Source organism: Pseudopipra pipra, chromosome 5, assembly GCF_036250125.1.
Source record: "Pseudopipra pipra isolate bDixPip1 chromosome 5, bDixPip1.hap1, whole genome shotgun sequence".
In the NCBI taxonomy this organism is placed as follows: Eukaryota; Metazoa; Chordata; class Aves; order Passeriformes; family Pipridae; genus Pseudopipra; species Pseudopipra pipra.
In genome coordinates this window covers 6,814,473-6,834,883 of record NC_087553.1, presented here as the reverse complement: position 1 = coordinate 6,834,883, position 20,411 = coordinate 6,814,473, and the positions used below count along the sequence as shown (strand labels likewise).

The window sequence follows — 20,411 nt, the reverse complement described above, 5'->3', positions numbered from 1 at the left end:
ACACTGCGAGGAAAGGCCAGAATTCATTACACACCGAGTTCAAACAATTCTCCATACCCAAGGAAAACACAGTTGAAGAGAGGAAGGAGGAAATATATTAGGTAGACAGTTTGAGCAACAGAAACCCCCCAAGTTTTGATTTATGGGCTATACACTGTAAATAATATTTTGGTTCGCACGCTTTACTACCTACTCCTGCAAAAAGAGTTATTGTATACATAGTCCTAATGTCCACATGTCTTCCCAGCTTTAGGCTTTGCAGCAAGAGGCACTTGGAGCTTTGAAAGTAATCATGCTATAGATAATGTAGCCTGTTAGCTATTATAAAGTTTGGTGAAGTCCTAGAAATGGGAAATAGGAATTAGAACATGAAAAAGGAGATGGATTAGCTGGGACCTTATAGAAGCACTAGTATTAAAATAAGCTCCATCTCAATTAAAAATTATCTAGCTCTGCTTGATTTTCCTAAAGTGAGGTAATCTTATATTAATAACAAGACACCAAAAGGGGACCTTCTCTCTACAGTGATGGTCCCCTACCTAGAATTTCAGTTCTTACATGGGTTTCCACCTGCAGGTGCTTTAAGAGGTCCATCAAGAAGAAAACTTCCTGGTTTTCCAGGAGTTAAGTAAGATTTTGTATCAGAAGGATAACCACCTCTTTGTGATAGCAGTAACCTTGGATTACACCCTTCCTCTGTCATTTAGACCTCCTAAGTGACAAAATTTGCATTACAACCAGAAATATAATTTATTATAAATTCTACTGTACTTCTTATAGTTGCTGTGTATTATCTTGACTTGCTATAACTCATCAGAGGTGAACTGCTAAAAGATAAAAAATAATAACTGTAAGTCATATCAAGGAATATTTGATCTGGACAGGAGGAAAAATTTCTTCCCCCTGAGAGTGGTGCACTGCTGGAAAAGGTGTCCAGAGAAGCTGTGTCAGCTCCATCCTTGGAGATTTGAAAACTTATTTTTTTGGCCTGGCTTTTAAGCCAGCCCTAAGGGTAGATCTAAGGACAACGTATTAATTCTAGAATCATATAGTTAAAACTCTGATTAACCCTCTATAACATATAAAAAATATCATGAAACCTGCTTTCGTCACAGAGGGTCATAAAACTCCTAAGGAGTGTTCTCCATGTTTCTGAATCAACAGTAGTATCACTGCAGAAATTGCTAAAAACTGGGTTTGAACACATCTTCATTTCAGAAAAGAAAACCGTCAAAACAGAAGAAGACCACTGAACTACAGATGTTATTACAGCATCTTTTACATTACGTGGCAAGGAGTGAGAAGAACTACTGTTGATAAGTGCATTCCTACAAGACAGGCACACTAGAGAAACTCCTCCCTAGTAAAAATCAATACTTAAACTTGAATGACAAAAAAGGTGCAAATCTCTAGAGCTCTGCACGTCCTAGAACTTCAGCTTTCATCCTCTGCTTGTAAATACATCCCTCATGCCTTCCCAGTCCAGGGGTGACTGAGAGACAGGGTAAACCCTTCTCAGTACTTCTGGCCTAAGATATCTGTTAGCAAATAATTTGTGATTTCCCTCTCAAAATGTTTATACAGATTAAGAGACAGAGGTAAATGGAACTGTCAGTGAATATTGTAATGGTCTTTTATTTCTTTTTGTTATTAAGAACTTTTAAATTTTCTAAGGCTGACTGTGCAGTTAAATTCCCTCAGGATATCAGACCTTAGAAGAGACCTGTACCAAGAGTGAGAATAACAAATATGTGTTTTCTAGCTTTGGTGTACAATCAATTAGAAACCTGCAACAACTGTGTGGTCAGAAGTAAGGTGCTGAGGCACCAGTAATAATTTATAATAATTCTACAGTGCCACATCTAGTCTTCCAGGATAGGCACTTCAGTTAAAGAAGGACTTGCAGTCTGCATTCCTACTGAATAAAGGTAAATGAGGAATAGTTAAAAGTATTTCCACTGTTGCAAGCTGTATTAAAAATTAGACTAAGCAAGTCTAATAACCAGTGAGATTCTGTAATAATATTCACATTTTGTTATTATTTAAGCAACGTACTTCAACAGTTAATGCACTTGAAAACACCAGTCAAAACAGGGTTTGAGTTTAAGGCAAAATAAATGCTGCTTCTTCTGTCCATCAAAGCCTGAATATAAACTTGCTACATTTCACAGTCCTGCTATAACCAGAAAAAAATGTTGGGTACAATCTAAGCAATCTAAGAAAGAAGGGTCACAGTAAATTATCAAAATGCACAAAGTGTGACTGATGTCTGCCAAGGGAATAAGTATCTGCACTGAGACTGAGCTCAAATCCCCCCACAGTGCAGAAGTGCAGAAACCTCCTGCAGTTGCAGAAAGAGAGGGGTGGTCTTTCCTCAGGTATATATACACTAAAGTTCTAACATTACCTAGGAAATAAAAACCACATTTATTTTAGTGGTAACAGCCAAACTTGCAGTCAAGCAAAGCATGGAAGATAAAAGCAAGAAAAATCATCTCTGAGCACAGAGAATCAATTGCACATGTCTGGTCTTTTTTTTTTAATTTTCTCACAGAAGTTTAAACCACAGAATTTCTATGAAATCATATCAGCATAAAGAAACATTATAATGGAGACTGTGAAATACAAATGAAGATGGAGTGTAAGCAGATGGACCTTTACTTTTAATTCAGCTGGTCTAATAAAACGGGGGAATTCCTCTAGACAGTCACAGTTTAATTTTACAGCTGTAATATTTACTAACAACATAGCAGGTGGTGTATTCTTGTTCTGAGTTTACCTGTTCCATACAGTAGCTTGGCCTGAAATAACTGTTATTCCAAAAGCACATTAATCTGGCACAAAAATAGATCATACAATAAAACCTAGATGGAGTTTCATTATTCAGAAGATAAATAGTAACCAATGCCAACTTTCTTATGTACCCAAATTATCCAGAAACATGTATTTGTTGAGTTTTTTCCTATTTTTTCTCTTTGTTAATATCACGGTTCATTTATTCTTATACAGATATCAGAATATTTCAAATCAGCAGTCTTCTCAAATATTGCTTTTCTTTACTCAATATTTATAGTATTATTATATTATATTATTAGTAGTGTTATTTTATTATTATAGTAGTATTATAGTAGTATTGTTTTAATATTACTGTATTTTATAGTATATTATAGTATAAAACAAAAATTGTTTTGTTTTGGCTTTCTTTTAGAGATATTGTCTGAAATCCTTAAAAAGCATGGTAGGTTTGTTTTGTCTTATTTTAAGGCCAACTTGTTCTATGTTTGTAAAGAAAAAATTCAGAAATACACAAGAAAACCACTGGGATCACATATGGATGTGATCACAAATTACTAAAACTTGTAAAACCAGGAGTAAAAAAATCAAATCAATTTCAAAACTGTCAAATACTTTCACATTGATTCACAATGTGAACACCAGCTTCTGATTATTCACCAGCTTTTATGAACATAGTCTCCAATAAAACTTTGTCAATGTAAATGGAAATTCCTTTCTTTTGATAGAACTCATACTTTAGAAAAACAAAACAAAACAAAACAAAACAGCCTAGAGTATGATATTCTTCCAGGGATAAGCACTATACAAAAAACAGAGGTACATAATTGTTTAGTGTATTTTTGTTTCAGTAAACTATCATCAGAGCCACAGAAAAGCAGTCAAAACATTTTTTTTAATGTTCTGATCAATCCAAGATTTCATTTGCTGCAGTAACTAGAAATTAACATCAGCTAAGAACCAGGTCCCTTGATGTTTTATTCAAGTCCATGTTACCTTATGAGTTGAATAGGCTGAAACTTGTAAAATGCTCCATATCTCGCCCATTCTCGATACAGCAACTAAATAAATTAAAAAAGAAAAAATCAGAAAATTAACTTAAAACAAGTTACCCCTTCTGTTTTTACAAACATCTTCTAAGAGTTAAAAATATGTGCACCAAAAAGAAGAAGTTTTCCATACTCCAATGCAAACTTACAAGTATATTTTTCAGACATTTATAGAAGCCTCCAACCCCACCAACAATGGGAGGATGGTGGAAACACAACTTTCTTCACATACCTACTCCAAGAAACTGGTAATTCAGGTGTGAAGGACCTGACACTACTCTGAAACAGAAGCTAGATGGTGGACAGAAACTACCATGCAGTTAACAACTTGGTGAAAGAGTTAATCTGATAGCAGTATGTTTTATAACTTTGGATGAATCCACTGATAATCAGAAAGGACATTCCTAAATGAAGCTTTCCAGAATGAAGTGAAGAACAAAGGAAGCTCAGAGGAAACATCCTCATGATCTGTTAGCTGACTATTCACCATATTTTATCTTCTGAGGGAAATAAAAATCGGGGCAGTCATGGAATCATAGAATGTTTGGCTATGAAAGGACTGTAGACAGTCTAAGACAACGTGGTCATTGAAAACTGTTTATTGAAATACAGAGTGCATTAAAAAAAAAAAAAAAGAGAGAAAATTACTATAAGTGAAACTAAATTAACTATGTCCCTACTTACAGGTTATAGGTCTTTATTATCCAAAAAGATAGGTGTCAAACCTATTGTCCCTCTTTTCCAAAAGAAGTGGAGGGAGTTCAGAAAAAGAGTAGGATATGAGAGGTGAGGTCAATTCCTTTCAAATAAGTCTCCACATCATTCCTAGTAAAATTGGAGCCTAAATGATTCTGTGATTCTGTGACCTCAGGCTCCACTTCCTCCCTTGCTGTGAACACGGATTGTCCCTCACCTGTCTAATGGAAATTGTAGTTTATATGAAGTAACCTGAGTTAATACTTTGGACACTTCTATTCTTCTGTAAACTTTAGTGGGGAGTAAGACACAAACCAAGCAAAACACAACCAGCAAGAGCTGCAGAGGGTGTTAGGAACAAAATACATAAAGTTTTTGAAATTATCAGAAGTTGCATCGTGAGATGGTCCATTCTGACAGCAGTGCTACACCACTCTATGGAGCAGACACCACAATTAATATAAGTGTGGAGAAAGTCCAGATACTGTAACTGCAGTTATCTCAACATATTTTGAGGTTTTCCAGTCATATTTTCCTCCTCTTTAGAATGCCTCTCCTCCTGCATATGCTATGTGAAAGAACTAAATAAATATCAAGTGAGCAGCTAAGACCTGGATTCTGCAAACATCCTCCTGATGAAGTATTATTGTTCAGAATAATGAAAATTTAAGTGTACAGAGCTATGCCATTGTGTACTCATCAAAAGTACAGCATGAAGTATTTTCTGTTCGCAGATCAAGGAGCAAAACTTTTAAGCAACTGGGAATTCAGCGATGAGATTCAAGGATTGTGGAGTCTTGGATTTTAGAATATTGCCCTTACAGAGCAGATGCTTTGCAATTGTGGAAAGAAATGATGAGACTATGTTTGACTTTCTTAGGCTTCATCAGGAGTTGAAGAGGCTGGCATATTGCTATTTTCATATGAATACTTGTTGTTGCCTATTCAAAATCACCCCTTGCCATTACCCCACAACATGACCTACAAAATGCTATTTACTTCCAAAAATAATCATATTAATAAATGCATTCACTCAAATATACAAAAGAAGAAAGTTAAAAGTACTAAATTCTTAAAACTACCTAAAAGCTGTTTTGAACACAGCTGCAGAATTTTAGGAGCAAAAAGAAAGATCTTTCTAAAATTGCTGTCTGTTTAGGAAGAGGCTCATATGCCATTATGTCAGACTGCAGAATCACACTGGTTATTCTGATTCCAAAAGCCATTGCAGCAAAAGTGGCATGAAAATTTTCCATTCAGTGTATTGCCCACCTTAAACCTCTGTCCCAACACTGCAATTTTACAAGATTAACTTAATCTGGAAGCTGGAATGTGCTTCCTTTCATGATATTTATTAAATTGAAAGGAATTCTAGGACGAGTTCTGTAATATAGTTTATTGTATTTTATCAGCTTCATTTAAAAATTGTGCTCCCTGTAAGTTTATAATAACATTCTCTAATCTGCTTCTAATATTCTGGGGATGTTGCTGTAGTATATGACAACAGGTCATATTTCCCAGGCAGGTAACAAAACCCTCATGGATTTCTTAATGTCAAACATACGGATATCAAGGAAGGGTTACAATTTGCCAGTGGGCTGGAAGCTTAAAGACCGAGCCAGTGTTTATACTCATGGTGAGTTATTACCAGGCTGCTGTGCAATAGCTTTCTTTCCTGAAACAGGGAAAATCCTTTATTCCAGTCAAGACTTAGGAAAGACTGAAACCTTCTTATTCTAAGGGTTCCACTGACTGCAGATTTCTAATTCTCATAGGATGTGACAGAAGTGTTGTTTCGCTGTGCACTTTCTCCAAGGAAATTCTAAAGATGGTTGATAAGGATTATCAACCTTTTATTTTATTTTATTTTATTTTATGAACTGGTGCATAAACCTTAATTACTTGTGCTGCCTTATCGGCATAAGTAGCCCAGATGGACTCAGTTCATTTTTTTGGGCTTATGCAAAAGAAAATTGAAATAGAAGACACAGAGCAAAAATGAAAAAGGGGTAGAAACCAAAAAAAAACAAAACAAAAAAAGGCTCAAAAATGCCCTTCTTTCCTTTAAACCTGATCAGTTTTTTTCAGGAAATTAAACACTGAGACTAGTAGATTCAGATAGAAAACAGATGATGTTAGGCATAGGAATACTACAGAAGATTCAATGGCTGGGCAGCAGAGACATATGTGAATAATCAATGAAGTATTTCTGGAAAGAAGCTTTTATGTTTTTAATACTTAACACTTCATAACTGAGCCTAATAGGCAGAATAAAAAGAAGGCAGCACAAAATACAACTAGTAGGGTGAATATTTTTCCAGACACTAATTCTTTTAGGTCCTCTTTCCCCACTATTTCACAGTACCCAATCTTCCTTCATTGACTAATGTTCATTTTTTTTCTTCTCCAAAAATTTTGCTTTACTTCTCAGTCAGTAATCCATGGAGCTGCCTCTCATAGTCCACTACTGTACCTCTATCACTTGCTCAGAGAAAATTCTGTAAGTGCAGAGCAGACAATTTCTTGACAAACAAAAAAAGTTCAAAGTAACGGGCACAAATATAAAAGCTTATTTATAGTTAGCCTTCTAACTTTGTCTCTTTTACTTACCAAGGTTCATACACTGAACTAAATTGTATATGGTACATGAAGACATCTAGTGGCCAAATATTAACATTATTCACCGAAACCTACAAAGATTATGTTTGCAAATTTTACTAACCCAGAATTGGAGAAATCAAATTTTTTTGTATGACCTATGAGCTCAGTCTCCATTTTAGTGCTGAAGAAGTTATCATTTGTGGCAATTACACTCTTGAGAACTACGCTGTGTTTTGCCAATTAATGGCATTTTCCTAACTCTCCTTCAAGGAACACATGGTTCATACCAAGATCTGAAGCCAGAGTTAAAAAAAAATATTAAATAACTTACAGGTCACCAAAAATATATGTAAGTTGATTTCTAGTATAATAAATACTGTAAGTATCCAAACACTCCCTTTTCCTTCATTCTTCTCTCGTCCCCTTCCTCTCCCTACTATTTTCCCTCTTCATTTCCTATCCTATTGTTTGCATATCAAGGAAAATAAAATGAGTAAACATTAGAGAACAACATGGAACGGACCTTAATAAAATAATTAAATGTTTTCCCCAATTTCTAACAGTAAGCATGTGTATTAAACACAGTTTGAATTCACAGTTTCTCTCGTGCAGACAGTTGGTGGGTGATCATATTTTCAAATGTCTTTTGATAGAAACTTTATTTACAAAATAATTGGAAGCAGATTTTTAGAAATCGCATGCCATTTAAATGCATGCACAACCAAATGAAAAATACAACTGTGTTTTATTCTAGTAAACACTGTTCTCTGGTACCATTTGGTTAGGACAAGAAGATTAATATATAAATTATTTAACAGCTTCTGCTTCCTGACGGGTTGAAAAATCTTATCTATGCATGTGGAGAGAACCTTGACGCACCTCGAGAAATAAATATCAAATTAATTTACTCACAAACTTCATAGAAGACTTTATAAAAATCTTGCAAAAAATTTTTATATGCAGAAATACAGGAAAATATGTAATGCAAAAACTATATGCATTTGTAAAAACATCTACCTGCTTGAACCTTCTGGCTAGAGATTTACAATAGCATTTAGAACATTAATTCCCATTTATCACATTAATTCTAATATTAAAAAAAATTTTGCAATGTATTTTACCTTTCTTTCATTCATGTCATCATTTTGGCCTTCATAATGACCCTAGAGAAAGGAAGTAATTTAATAACTGATGTAAAAGCAGATAAAACTAAATAAAAGATTGCTGAGTTGTTCCTACATTGTTGATTTTACTTTCAAGTCACAACTTGAAAAGTACTTATATATGAGTTTTCATATTAGAATCACACAGAATATATTTTCATTGTTACAGACAGCAAATATTAATGTCTATGCACTACTGAGTGATACCAGCAGAGAACTAGATATTTAATAGTGTATACATACATCATGAAGTGGGTATGCTGCATCATAAACATTGTTTGCTATTAATGTGCTAATACCTAAATGAAAAAAAAATCAGATGGTCAGCAGGTAGGCACAGACAAACAGAAAACATCATTACAGATTTCATTTTATGACATTACCTAGAAGTTGTAAAAAAATGTATAAGCTAATGTGTTTGAAGTGTTGTTATTTTCTTCATATTGTGTTATGAAACATGTTTATGACAACCAAAGACTGCTACAAGCACTTCAATATCACTGCCCTGCCTCTTGTGCAAAATAAACAATGAACTCTTAAAAAAACCCCAAACAATAACCCAATGATGTTTAAAAAAATCTTTTAAACCAGTGATGATGAGTGGTTTTAAGCTTAAGAGGAGAAAAATGGGGAAGCCTTAGTGACAAATGAAACATAGTACTTTTGGGGGAAGGTCTCAGAAGACCAAAACAACTAGTAAATTTAGGGTGAACATGATGCATAATCATCGTTTGGCTGTGGACCAGAAAGTTGGAAAGGATGAGAACATTAAAATATTTACCTCATGTCAAATGGGATCTTGAGCTGACCTGAGCTTGAAGTGCATCAGCCTGTATTTTCACCTTAGCATTAAAAAAATCCTGAAAAATCACTGCTAGTGCTTTGATCTCTACTAATGGCTTTTATTACACTATAAACCAGAACAAGCTATTAAAATAGAGAAAATCTTAGGTGAGAGGCAAAAAACCTCCACTGACAAAGTGCTCTTTCCCTTCCCACTGTGTCCTTGTAGGACGGATTGCTTCTCTCAAGCTTTCTCCCCAACACCTTCCAAAGACCTTAATTTTTCAACAGATTCTAGAGATGTCTACAGGTATTTTTTTGTAAAGGAAACAGTGCAGTAATCATAACTTTAAAACTTTGTAGTGGGAAAAGGTAAGCATTTTTGATTGAAAATGAGATAGCTTTTTGTTTGGGGGTTTTTGTTTGGGTTTGGTTTTCATGTAACTTCAAAAAAATTGTATCTCTATTTCAGGGAAACCTAAATTAATCTATTTTCTAGCCCAGCTGCTGTACCAAAGACATCTGTTGCTGGACAAAGTCACACCAAGACTGTGAAGAATCTTGCTACAGCACATTCTTTTCCAGGTACATTATCCTTGGACATTGTGATCTGTCCATAAGTGGTCAAACTTGCAGAAAGACTTCCAGAAGACATGCCAGACAAGGAGCACCATCACTTCTTTGCCACTAGGGAAATATGTGTCATGATCTCACAATGGATGAGATAAAAGAGAATAAGCATACCTATATATATTCTGAACCTCAAGAAAACAATAGCTCTGAATATTTCAGAGTTGTCCCCAAAGTGTCTTCAAAATGGTCGTATTTAAGTCATATATTTCACTAGGCAGCTCATGGAGATAATTTTTAAGGCTGCAGTAATAAAAATAATCTGGAAAGATGTATTATTCTATTGAAATGGCAAGAAAAGTATGCTCCTGCAAGAAATAATACAACATATTGCACTTGAAATCTGAATTTTCAAAAGCAGATCAAATCCAATTTTATAACAATTCATGAAATGCAAGTTATGTGCCAGATCCTGCACCTGTAGAAATGAAAACCAATCTCCCATTACCATGTCCTATCCAAACCATGGTCCAAAAAGTCTGACTTTATATCTCAGAAAAAGCATTTGTTTCGACATCTACTTTTTTTTTTTTTTTTTTTGGTGAAAGTGTGCCAGCATACTTTTGTGTCCTGCTAGAAAAATCAATATTCTGTGAGATACCCAAGCAGTTCCTTTCAGAAGCACACAAATAACTCCCTTCCCTCCATCTTACCCATACTGTTCCTGGCCTTTGTAGACGTGCGCTTCAAAATTTCCCTCACCTGCGGAAAAGAACAGTGGGATAACACTCAAATCCACTTTTAGCACGACTTTCACCATGGAGCTACAAATAAACCAAAGCTTTAAAATAGGTGGCTTCTGTAGTGTTCATTTGCACATATATTTAAATGATCTAGCAAGTTTTGCTAGTGGATCATCTGCCCTAAGACTTGTAGGCTAAATCCTGCTGTGTCGCATCCTTATAAAACTATATGAAGTATAGTTGAATATTATATGAATATATATATGTGGAATATATATTTTGTGGAATAAAATCTGATTAAAAATTAGAAACAGGGCTTAAAAGAGCTTTGAGTAAGGGAGAGGAGTCAGTAGTTTCCATGTATAACACCTCCTACTCCTGGACCACTGTGCAGCTCCAGAAAGGGATTCCTTACATACATATGACTTCTTAGTGTTTTATAGGAACAGAGAAATGCATAAATTGATGAGATTAGCAAAGTATTTGCCACCATTCCATGCTAAAGCAAATCCCACCCACCATAAGAAGATAATATATTACTTTTGTTAACTTACTATTCGGCTGCGGGTGGCATTGTCAAAAAAGGTGTCTTTGTCTTTGATGTTATACCTAAAACAGCAAAAAGAAAAAGAATCAGTTCTCTTGTGTGACATGGAAGTAATAATTAAGATAACATATAAGCCTCTAATTTAGAATTCATTTAGAAACCACAGCTAATAAGAAAAACAGATGTTTAAAGGAAATAAAATATAGATGACATAGTACAGCATAATAGACTATGTTATTTAAGACACAGACATTCCGAGTTCTACCTGATTTGCAGTTAAGCTGGGCATAAAAATGCACAGTTATTAACTAATATAAAATAATAACCTGTCTATTGTTTACATAATATGACCTTTTAATATTTTTCTTATAACATCCACTCAACACTACAGCATTCTGAGGTGATGTTATTAGATTTCAATCAGCCTAATGCACATGTTCATTACTCTTTTCCAGGCGACCAAACAGTCAGCATTTCACTTGCTCTCAAATAACCATTCCACTGGAATTATGCCTTCCCTTAAACCTTAAAATCATCATATGTGAAATTAGCTTCCCAGCTTATTCTCCTCCATCAATTTGACTTGTATTCAGAATTAATTAAACTTGTCAGAGGGCAATAAATGATATGGCGGGTCGTTGTATTTATTACTGAATTTTATTTATCAAACATAAATACAAGGAGACACTCACAAGTTAAAAAAAAGAATGTTTAATGTCAAACCGGACCCAGAAATATTATTCTGAGTGAAAGGGCAAGTGTCAAGAATTCCTTATCTGCATATTATTAGACAAGTTTTAATTACTATGATAAATCTATCAAGAGGGAAAATATTATCAGATTTTTACTAGTTCTCTGTTTCTTCAAAACAGGCAGTAATATCCTGAATAAAATAATCAGGAATTTGGTGGTAGGATTTTTGCATTTCAAGCTAAACACATGGATATTTTATTTGATGCACTGTTTCCAATGCTTTATCCAGCAGAAGAAGGTCTCTGCAACTTAGGTTTCTGTTAGTCCACTGAAAATCTGACAACTTGAGCCTTTCCTCAGGATTTCCAGAAATATTCAATGAATTTCTGAATTTTGACTGAAATACAGGTAGAAAAAATGACAACATTAAATGATAAATTACAGCTTTCTTCATTGTTTATCACATTTTCAAATACTCACAAATATATTTTCTCTCTGGAAAATGGGTAGGACAGGTTTTTCATCTTAGTATTTTCTTGTTGTGGCACCTGGGGTTGCAGAGGTTCAGTCAATTTGCACCATATTTCGTTTAATGTCTTGAGTATTCCTCCTTCTTCTGTGATTTCATACATCTGAGTAAATAAAACTGGTCATTAGCAGGTGCCTTCAAAAAATCCACTATATATAATGAATCCTTTTTTCCCTTCCCCCTTCCCTTTCCCTTTCCCTTGTGAAATTGTATATATATTTCAATTGTATATAACTGTAATATAAGTGTAAATATATTTTTATATATTGCTTTAGCTGTCTCTCTCTCGTTTCGGTTTTTCTTGGTTGTTTTTTTTCCCTCTTCTTCCCTGAGGTTTTGGAGGGGAGGACGATTTCTTGTGGTAAGGTTTGGAGACTTGGCAGGGAGCCAGCTTCAAACCATATCAGTTGCACTTCCAAAACGCTGCTTTCAGAGAAAAACTCAGAGCAGAATTGTTAATACAAGAAATACCACAGAATCATAAAATCATAGAACAGTTTGGGTTGGAAGGGACCTTAAAGATCATCTCATTCCATCCCTCTGCCACGGAAAGGGACACCTTCCACTATCCCAGGTTGCTCAGAGTCCCATCCGACCTGCTTGGACACTTCCAGGGATGGGGCAGCCACAGCTTCTCTGGGCAACCTGTGCCAGGGCCTGGCCACCCTCACAGGGAAGAATCTCTTCCTAATATCCAATCTTTCAGCCAAAGACGATTTTGTTATATTTTATCCCAAAGAAATCTAACTAAACTAGGAGCTGCAGGGAGATGATAGAAAAGCAGAGTGATTATTTTGGCTTTGTAACTGGAAATACAGAGAGCAAACAAAGCAGGAAGGGCCTTTACCTGCTGCAAATTACACTGCCCCAGCAGAGTAAATAATTGGTGGGTGATAATTGCTATATGGTGTGACAGCACACGAACACATGCCATTAGAAGGGAGGATGACAGGCTCGTGGCTGTGAAACAGTTCTAAGTGCAAGGATACAGCTTTTGCTGGTTTAGATTGATGTGAAGCGCTTGGGACCTTCTTAGAAATATGAAGGTATTTTTCCCCGAAACACAGATAACCTCACCAAACATGTCCTCATCACAGCACATTCCTTCCAGCCCTTCCACCAGCTTTGTTGTCCTGCTCTGGATGCCTTCGAGGACCTTCACATCCTTCTGAAATCGTGGGGCCCAGAGCTGCCCCCAGGGCTCCAGGGGGTCCCAACCCAACACTGGGCACAGCAGGAGGATCCCCTCTCTGATGGGCTGGGCAGGCTGTGTTTGATGCCCCCCAGGATGGGCTTTGCCCTCAGGGCTGCCAGGGCACACACTGCTGCCTCACAATGCCCCTGCACCCCCAGATCCCTCTCTGCAGGGCTGCTCCCCAGCCACACCTCACCCAATTTGTACCTGTGCCTGTCAGACCCCATCATTTCTTGTTGAATTTCACACTATTGATTATTGCCCAATAATCTATCTAGATCCCTCTGCAAGGCTTCCTGTCCCATAAAGAGGGTCAACAGCACTTTCCATTGTCAGTAAACTTGTCAATGGTGCATTCAACTCTTGCATTCAAATCATTGATAAATATATTAAGCAGATCTAGCCCAAGAATTGAGCCCTGAGGTCATCAGCCACTAGAACACTTAGATCCCTGACCCCTTCAACCCAGCTCTTCATCCAGCATTCCATGTGCTGCTCATCTCATAGTCAAACCTGTCCAGAAGGATGCTGTGAGGGATAATATCAAAAGCTTTACTAAAATCCAGAAAAAAAATCACATCTACTGCCTTCTCATCGTCCACTAGACAGAAAACCTTATAGCAGAAGGGTATAAAATTAGTTAGACAGGACTTTCCCTTTGTGAAACCATATTGTCTGTGCCTTTCAATTCCACCTGGAATGACCTTCTCCACAATTATTCCCAGTACTGAGGTTAGAATAACAGGTATGCAATTTCCTGGGTCTTCCCTCTTGTAAATTCTAATAACAGTGTTTAGCTTCCAGTCGGTGAGTACCTCCCTAGACTCCCGAGACAGATGATTGAAAGTGGTCCTGCGAACTCCTTCAGCACTCTGGGATGAATTCCCAAGGTCCTGTGGACTTAGGAACATTCAGCTGATGCAGATAGTTCCTTAAGAATTCAGAGTCCACAAATGGAAAGTCTCTGTTCCCACAGCTGTGGTCCTCTGACTTAGAGGACCAGGCAGCCCAAGGTCTACCATTAATATAAAAGACTGAGGAAAAAAAAAAAAAAAGGCCTCCACTGAAGGCCTCCACTTTTTCTTCATTCCCATTTGTCAGGTGACCATCTTCAACAAATATTGGTCCAATATTTTCCTTACACCACCTCTTGCTGTTAAGACACTTTAAAAAGCCTTTCTGTAGTATGACACAACACTGGCCAGATTTAACTCTGGATGAGCTTTGGCCTTTCGTGTTTTCTCCCTGAATATGTGAGTCACAGCCCTGTAATCTTCTCATGAGGCCTGGCCTTGTTTCTGGAGATGGAAAATTTCTTTTTCGTCTTAAGCTCCACGAGCAATTCTCTGTTCAATCAAGCTGGTCTTCTGCCTCACTTGCTTGACTTAAGCTGGCATTACAAGGTCCTACACTTTTAAAATATGGTCTTAAAGCTGACCAGCAGTCATGGACCCCTAAGCCCTCAAAAGCAGATTCCCAGGGAACACTACTAACTAGCTCACTGAGTAGCTTTAATTTTGCTCTCTTGAAATTTAGACAAGACAGCCTCGTACCATCACACATCCCACAGGTCCTTCTCTATTTATCAATATCAAGTCTGGGAGGGCACCTTTCCTAACTGGCTCATCGAATCCTTCAACACCCTTCAAGAACTGGTCAGACTTATATATGACAGCAGTACAATATTCCCAGTCAATGTTTCGGAATTTGAAATGTAATTTCTCCTAGTTGCCTTTAGAATAACTGATCAGTCCTATCACCCTGGCAAACAATACACCCACAACAACATCTGCTTTGTTTTCCACTCCCCTAATCCTCACCCAGAAGCTCTCAACTTTATAATCTCTAACTGCAACTTTGCCTTTCCGTACAGTACGTTCCATCTCTGCCTGTCCCTCCTGAACAGCCTTTAGTCCTCCATCCCAGAACTCCAGTCGTGGGACTCATTCCACCAAGACTCATTAATCCCAGAGACATCACAGCTCTGGGAATGAAGCAATGCTCCCAGCTGTTCCCTTTTTTTTCTCCTACTGTTTGTTCCCTGCACTCATGTTTGAGTGTGGCCCAGTCTCACTCACCAAAAACAACTGTATTATCGTACCCAGAAGTTTATATATAGTAAAAAGTGCTCAAAAGGTACTTCTTCCCAGCCTGTCATTTGTTCTGAAAGATGATTTAAGACTGAACAATGAAAAAATAATTGCAAACAATTTGTTGTGTTTGGAGTCGGAGAAGTATTTTCCACGGAAAATACTTTTTTAATGGCTTCATGGGATCCTTGAATAAATAAAATAACATCACAAAAAATACCTAATGTGCCTTGAGAACAACGTTTTGTCTCTCTGAACAAAAATAGAATTTTCTTTTAGTGGTTGCTGACTAAATTTTTCATTTTGTGTTGCCAAATCCCCAATATACAAGATTTCAGTTTTTTCAAAGTTGATTTTTGATTATTTTTCCAACTGTCTTTAATTAAAAAAAAAAAAAAGCCATAGGACAGGAACAGAATTTTCCTGTCAAGCTTGGTTTCTGGTAGTGCTGCCACTTTTTCACTAGAGATAACAAATGATTCTTTTTCTCCCAATCAGAGGAGACAAGGGGATGCAGAACCATTTGTGAATGACTAGGGAGGCCTTTGGAGACCAGCAGCTCCTGGAAAGACCTTAACTCAGACCAACATTATGGCAATATTCATCCATTAAAATAGTGTAAAATTTGCTGTGGTGTATCTGCAAAAAGATAGAATACACTTCCCATGAGGGCAGAGGAGGGAGAAATGAGCAGTCACTAAAAATGCACAAAAGGAATGAAGCTGGGAAGGGATCAAAGAGACTGTTAAATATGTAGGTTCATTTCTAGAAAGTTTCTAGAGATACTGTAGTTATCCAAAACCTCCTCATTTTCAAAGATTGATCAGAAATATCCAGATTTTTTCCCCTGGGGTGCAAACACAATCCAGCAAGAGTATGCGAGCTTGATTTGGCCAGTCTTCCAACAATGACAGATTGTAACAGCCTGATATGTGAACAACATTGAAGATTTTGCTTGGTGAAAACAATCAATATGAAAAAAAACCCTCAAACAAACAAAAAACCAATCAACTCTGTGGAATAAAATAAAATTAATCTGTCTTTTAATTCTAATGACAATTCAAAGAAATAAGTGTTCATCAGTGCAATTGAAGAGCACCACTAACTGAAAGCACAAGACAGTTCCTCTGACTTCAGTGGAGTTGTTAGTCAACGTGCTAAATCATTGCAGGGCCACAGATTTGGGAATCTGCTACTCATAAGTTACAATGTTTGCCAGCAACTCTTCTAAAAACAGACTGTAAGGAAGATAATGAGCTGAAGCTTTAATGACAATAGGCAGGTCCCAATTCACTATGTCATTAATACCACCAGAACACACTCTCTGGGCACCTGCAGACTTTAGAGAAGTCTTAAGGCAATGTCCAGCTATCACACTACCTTCCATACTTCACCCACCTTTGAGGAAAAGTCCTTGACAAAAATCCAAGCAGCCACTGCCTTCTCAATTTTCAAAGCCCCCCCTTAAAAGCCACCTCTGTTATCACTCTCCTGGATGCAGACTATCAGCCAGCTGCCTTTGAAAACCCCTTCGGAAATCCCATCTTAAATACGACTCTGAACAGTAAATCGTCCCAAAATATTTCATGTAAAACACGAAATCATCATGTAAAACAATAAGCCTGACCACTCATCTGCTCTGATTTTGGAAATAAAGTAACTCCGTGGGTTTCTATGCAGTTAATGACCATTCTGATCCCTCCTCCCTCAGTCATACAATTTGTTGATAGGAAATGGGAGATACCTACCTTTTTGGTGGGCATTTTTATTTTAAGGAGTTCTGCTTCTCGACTGAGCACTTGCCAAGGTGCATGGATACGGACAAAACTCAATCCTTGGCTCTTATTCTGAAACATAAAACAAAGTCAAAACAATGTATTTAAATGTTATTGAACAGAAGTAGTACTGTTCCAAAGTGACAGCTCCAACTAAATCATTAATCAGTAGGCAATCACAGGGAGTAGTCAATTTGTGTTACAGCTGGGCTCCAAAGTGACATTTTCCCTAAAAGATGAATCTTCTAATGCTCTAAAATCCATAAATCTCCTGCATACAGTGTAGCTGTGTGTGCACCACGATGACAGAAGGCTACAGGTCCAGATTTTGGAACCATGTGAACAAGAAACCCCAAGCTAGAGCTTTTTTGTGTGTTGATATTTTGTAAAGTTATCTGGCTTCATTAGTGAGCTTTTATGTCCATCTGAACCAGCAAGGAAAAACATTTCCCCTGCTCTAGCTGAGCTTTGCTTTAGGCTCCCACTTTCAGTCTTGCCCAGCTATTTCTCAGACCCTTCATCAGATTAGTAGTTCCTTACAGGGGATCAGGCCCAACATTTGTTGCCCTAAATACCTGCAGTTGAGGTAGGAACCCTAAAACATGCAAATTTAACTTCTGAAGAGAGATATAAGCCTCATGCTCATGTAAATAACTGGTTATGCTGTGCAGAAGCATAAGACTGCACAAGAGGGCTTCTGCACAGCCAGTTTGCTGGAAGCTGGGCTGTTGAGGGAGTGATGCCCTCGTAGCACATCTGACCTACACAAAGGCCCTCTGAGAGCACAGAGCAGCACCCCTGGCAAAAGCACAACAATTAAATGCAGGCAGATTCAGACAGATTTCTCCTCAATGCACACAAAGAAATGATATCAGCAAATCACAGAGATGAATGCTTGATGTGGAAATGTAGGGAAGAAAAGTTGGATAGGAGATTAGGAAGAGAATATCAGAGAAGTCCCAAGGCAACCACCAGCTATCATACTGCACCTCACCTTTGAGGGAATTTCCTTGACAAAAATCCCAACAGCTACTGCCTTCTCAGCTTCCAAAGGCCTCCTTAAAACTCACCTTAAAACTCGCCTCTGTCATCTCTCTTCTGAATGCAGACTGTCAGACCATATCCTTTTGGGAAGGACATGGAAGTGGGCACAAGTAGGCTTTCAGGAAGCATTTCTTCACTGAAAGAGTGGTCAGGCATTGGCAGGGGCTGCCCAGGGAGGTGGTGGGGTCCCCAAACCAGGAGGTGTTCAGGGAATGACTGAATGTGGCACTCAGTGCTCTGGGCTGGTTCAGAAGGTGGGGATCAGTCACAGGTTGGACTCAATCTTGGAGCTCTTTTCCAACATAAATAATTCAGTGATTCAGTGATTCAAAGGTTTGATTAATGCTAAGATGAATGATCTCTGTGTATCTATGGGCACACTGAGGCATATTGTCACCTTGCTTTTTCCTCCCCATATGTGTGTAAGGATCAGGACAGTCCCCTGCCCTCAGGGAAGCATGAGCCTCTATTTGCACTCTCTAATATAACCTGAAATTAAGAAGTGAGGCAAGAAAACTGAAGCAGGGTGTCCAACTTGATGAGAAACAGAACTGGGTCACACGTTGGGCTTAAAAGCAAAACTGGGGTGCCCCACATGTGCCCATCATACATACAAATAGTTGCATGTGTCTAGAGAAAGGATGTTAACAGATAAAGCTCAATGTGACTATGATTAACAGGCAGCATGAGTCTACAAAGCTGGGAACATAGGTCATATCCATGGAAATGTAGCATCTTCTGTTGGAAATTGACTCCAAGAAAGTTGTATTTCTCAAAAGCTTTGAACTAAGAGAAATTTTCAACAGAAATTAAAGAGTATAAATATATGTCTACATCTAAAAGACTGTGTAGCACTTCTACCTCAGGAAAGCCTCTCCTCTTAGTAATTTTTTTGTTTGTTTTGCCTACAATTTATTCCAGCTTCCAAGGCTATATCATATCACATTGGCATCAACATTTACAATGAGTTTGTAATCTTTTGAAGTATATAAATGCTTGCAGCTTCATGTAAACCCCAAACATGCATTTGCTGAATGTTTCCTATTGCCTCCTTTTTAAAAAAGAAAGTTAGATGGAAATGAGCTAACATTTCTTCAGTGGACCAGTGCTATTTTAAAGAGAAGAATGAGCTGCAGAATGACTCTTTCATCAGCCCACTGGGGAAGTCAGCTTTAAGAGAAGGAAGTAAAAATTTACTGGGCATGAGCAGATGTTCTGGTAATCATCTGCTGAAAATAGATTAATAGCAGATGAGAGTTTAAATTTCAGTGGGTGAAGATCAGGAGGCTTCTTCTCAGCTTTTTGGCTAAAATCAAGCATGTGTCCCCTGTCTGGGGGACTATATTCCACATTGACAAGAGGAGGGACAGTCTGATCTAATTGGTTGTTTCCAGCTCAGGCTCATATGACTACCCAGATTGCAAATAAAATCAGTCAAATAATTTGAGAGAAAAGAATATGACCTTTGTATATTTGAACAAAAATATGTTGGAAGGTTGTGCTGTTCATGAAGTGATATCAGATGCTGAGGAATCAGACCACTAAAAATCTTTAAAAGGCTTAAAAATCACCCCAAGGTAGGAAATGGAGATAATTTTAATAAAGACTAATGCAAAGTAAATGAAGTAGGGAAAACAGGACCAGCTGATTCTTGTTCCATGGCAAACAAAAGATGCAGAACAATGGACTGCTGAATATTCAGCCTGGGGTTATTAGAACCATATCTCCCATCTCTTCCTATATGTTCCTACCATTCAAATGAAGCAAAGAAATTTAAAATACATTTTAAATCATCAATCTCATATCATATCTCAAGGGATAAACCATCTAGCTAGTTTCCTATGGGTCACCAAAATAAAAACCTGCAGGGCTACCCTTCTGTTAAGGCTCCTTTCCCCACTTTTCAAGGCTTCACCTGCAACAGTTCCAGGTGTCTTTGCATTTTGTCATTATCCTTATAATGTCTGGCAAAGATCTGTTCAACTAACTTATTCCCAGAGTGCCTATTGTGTTGCAAACATCACCAGGAGTTAGAACTTGCTTTTCTCCTTGCCAGAGTGGGTTTGTAACTGTTTGCTGGAGACACCCACTAAAGGGTGCTGTCTGCTGAATCCCCTGAAATGATCAAGGAGCGTGTGTC

The 20,411-nt window shown here is 37.5% G+C and overlaps 1 protein-coding gene across 1 annotated transcript in view; it reads right to left on the bottom strand.

Moving 5' to 3' along the window:
- ANO2 (anoctamin 2) overlaps positions 1-20,411 on the bottom strand; it is a 154,985-nt gene that overhangs the window by 111,528 nt on the left and 23,046 nt on the right. Inside the window, exons 3-9 of the mRNA XM_064654295.1 lie at positions 17,201-17,299; positions 12,119-12,270; positions 10,953-11,007; positions 10,369-10,417; positions 8,546-8,601; positions 8,261-8,302; positions 3,790-3,854 (exon numbers count right to left, since the gene is read on the bottom strand). Of these exons, the coding sequence (XP_064510365.1) occupies positions 3,790-3,854; positions 8,261-8,302; positions 8,546-8,601; positions 10,369-10,417; positions 10,953-11,007; positions 12,119-12,270; positions 17,201-17,299 (518 nt within the window). The remainder of the gene's footprint in view (positions 1-3,789; positions 3,855-8,260; positions 8,303-8,545; positions 8,602-10,368; positions 10,418-10,952; positions 11,008-12,118; positions 12,271-17,200; positions 17,300-20,411) is intronic.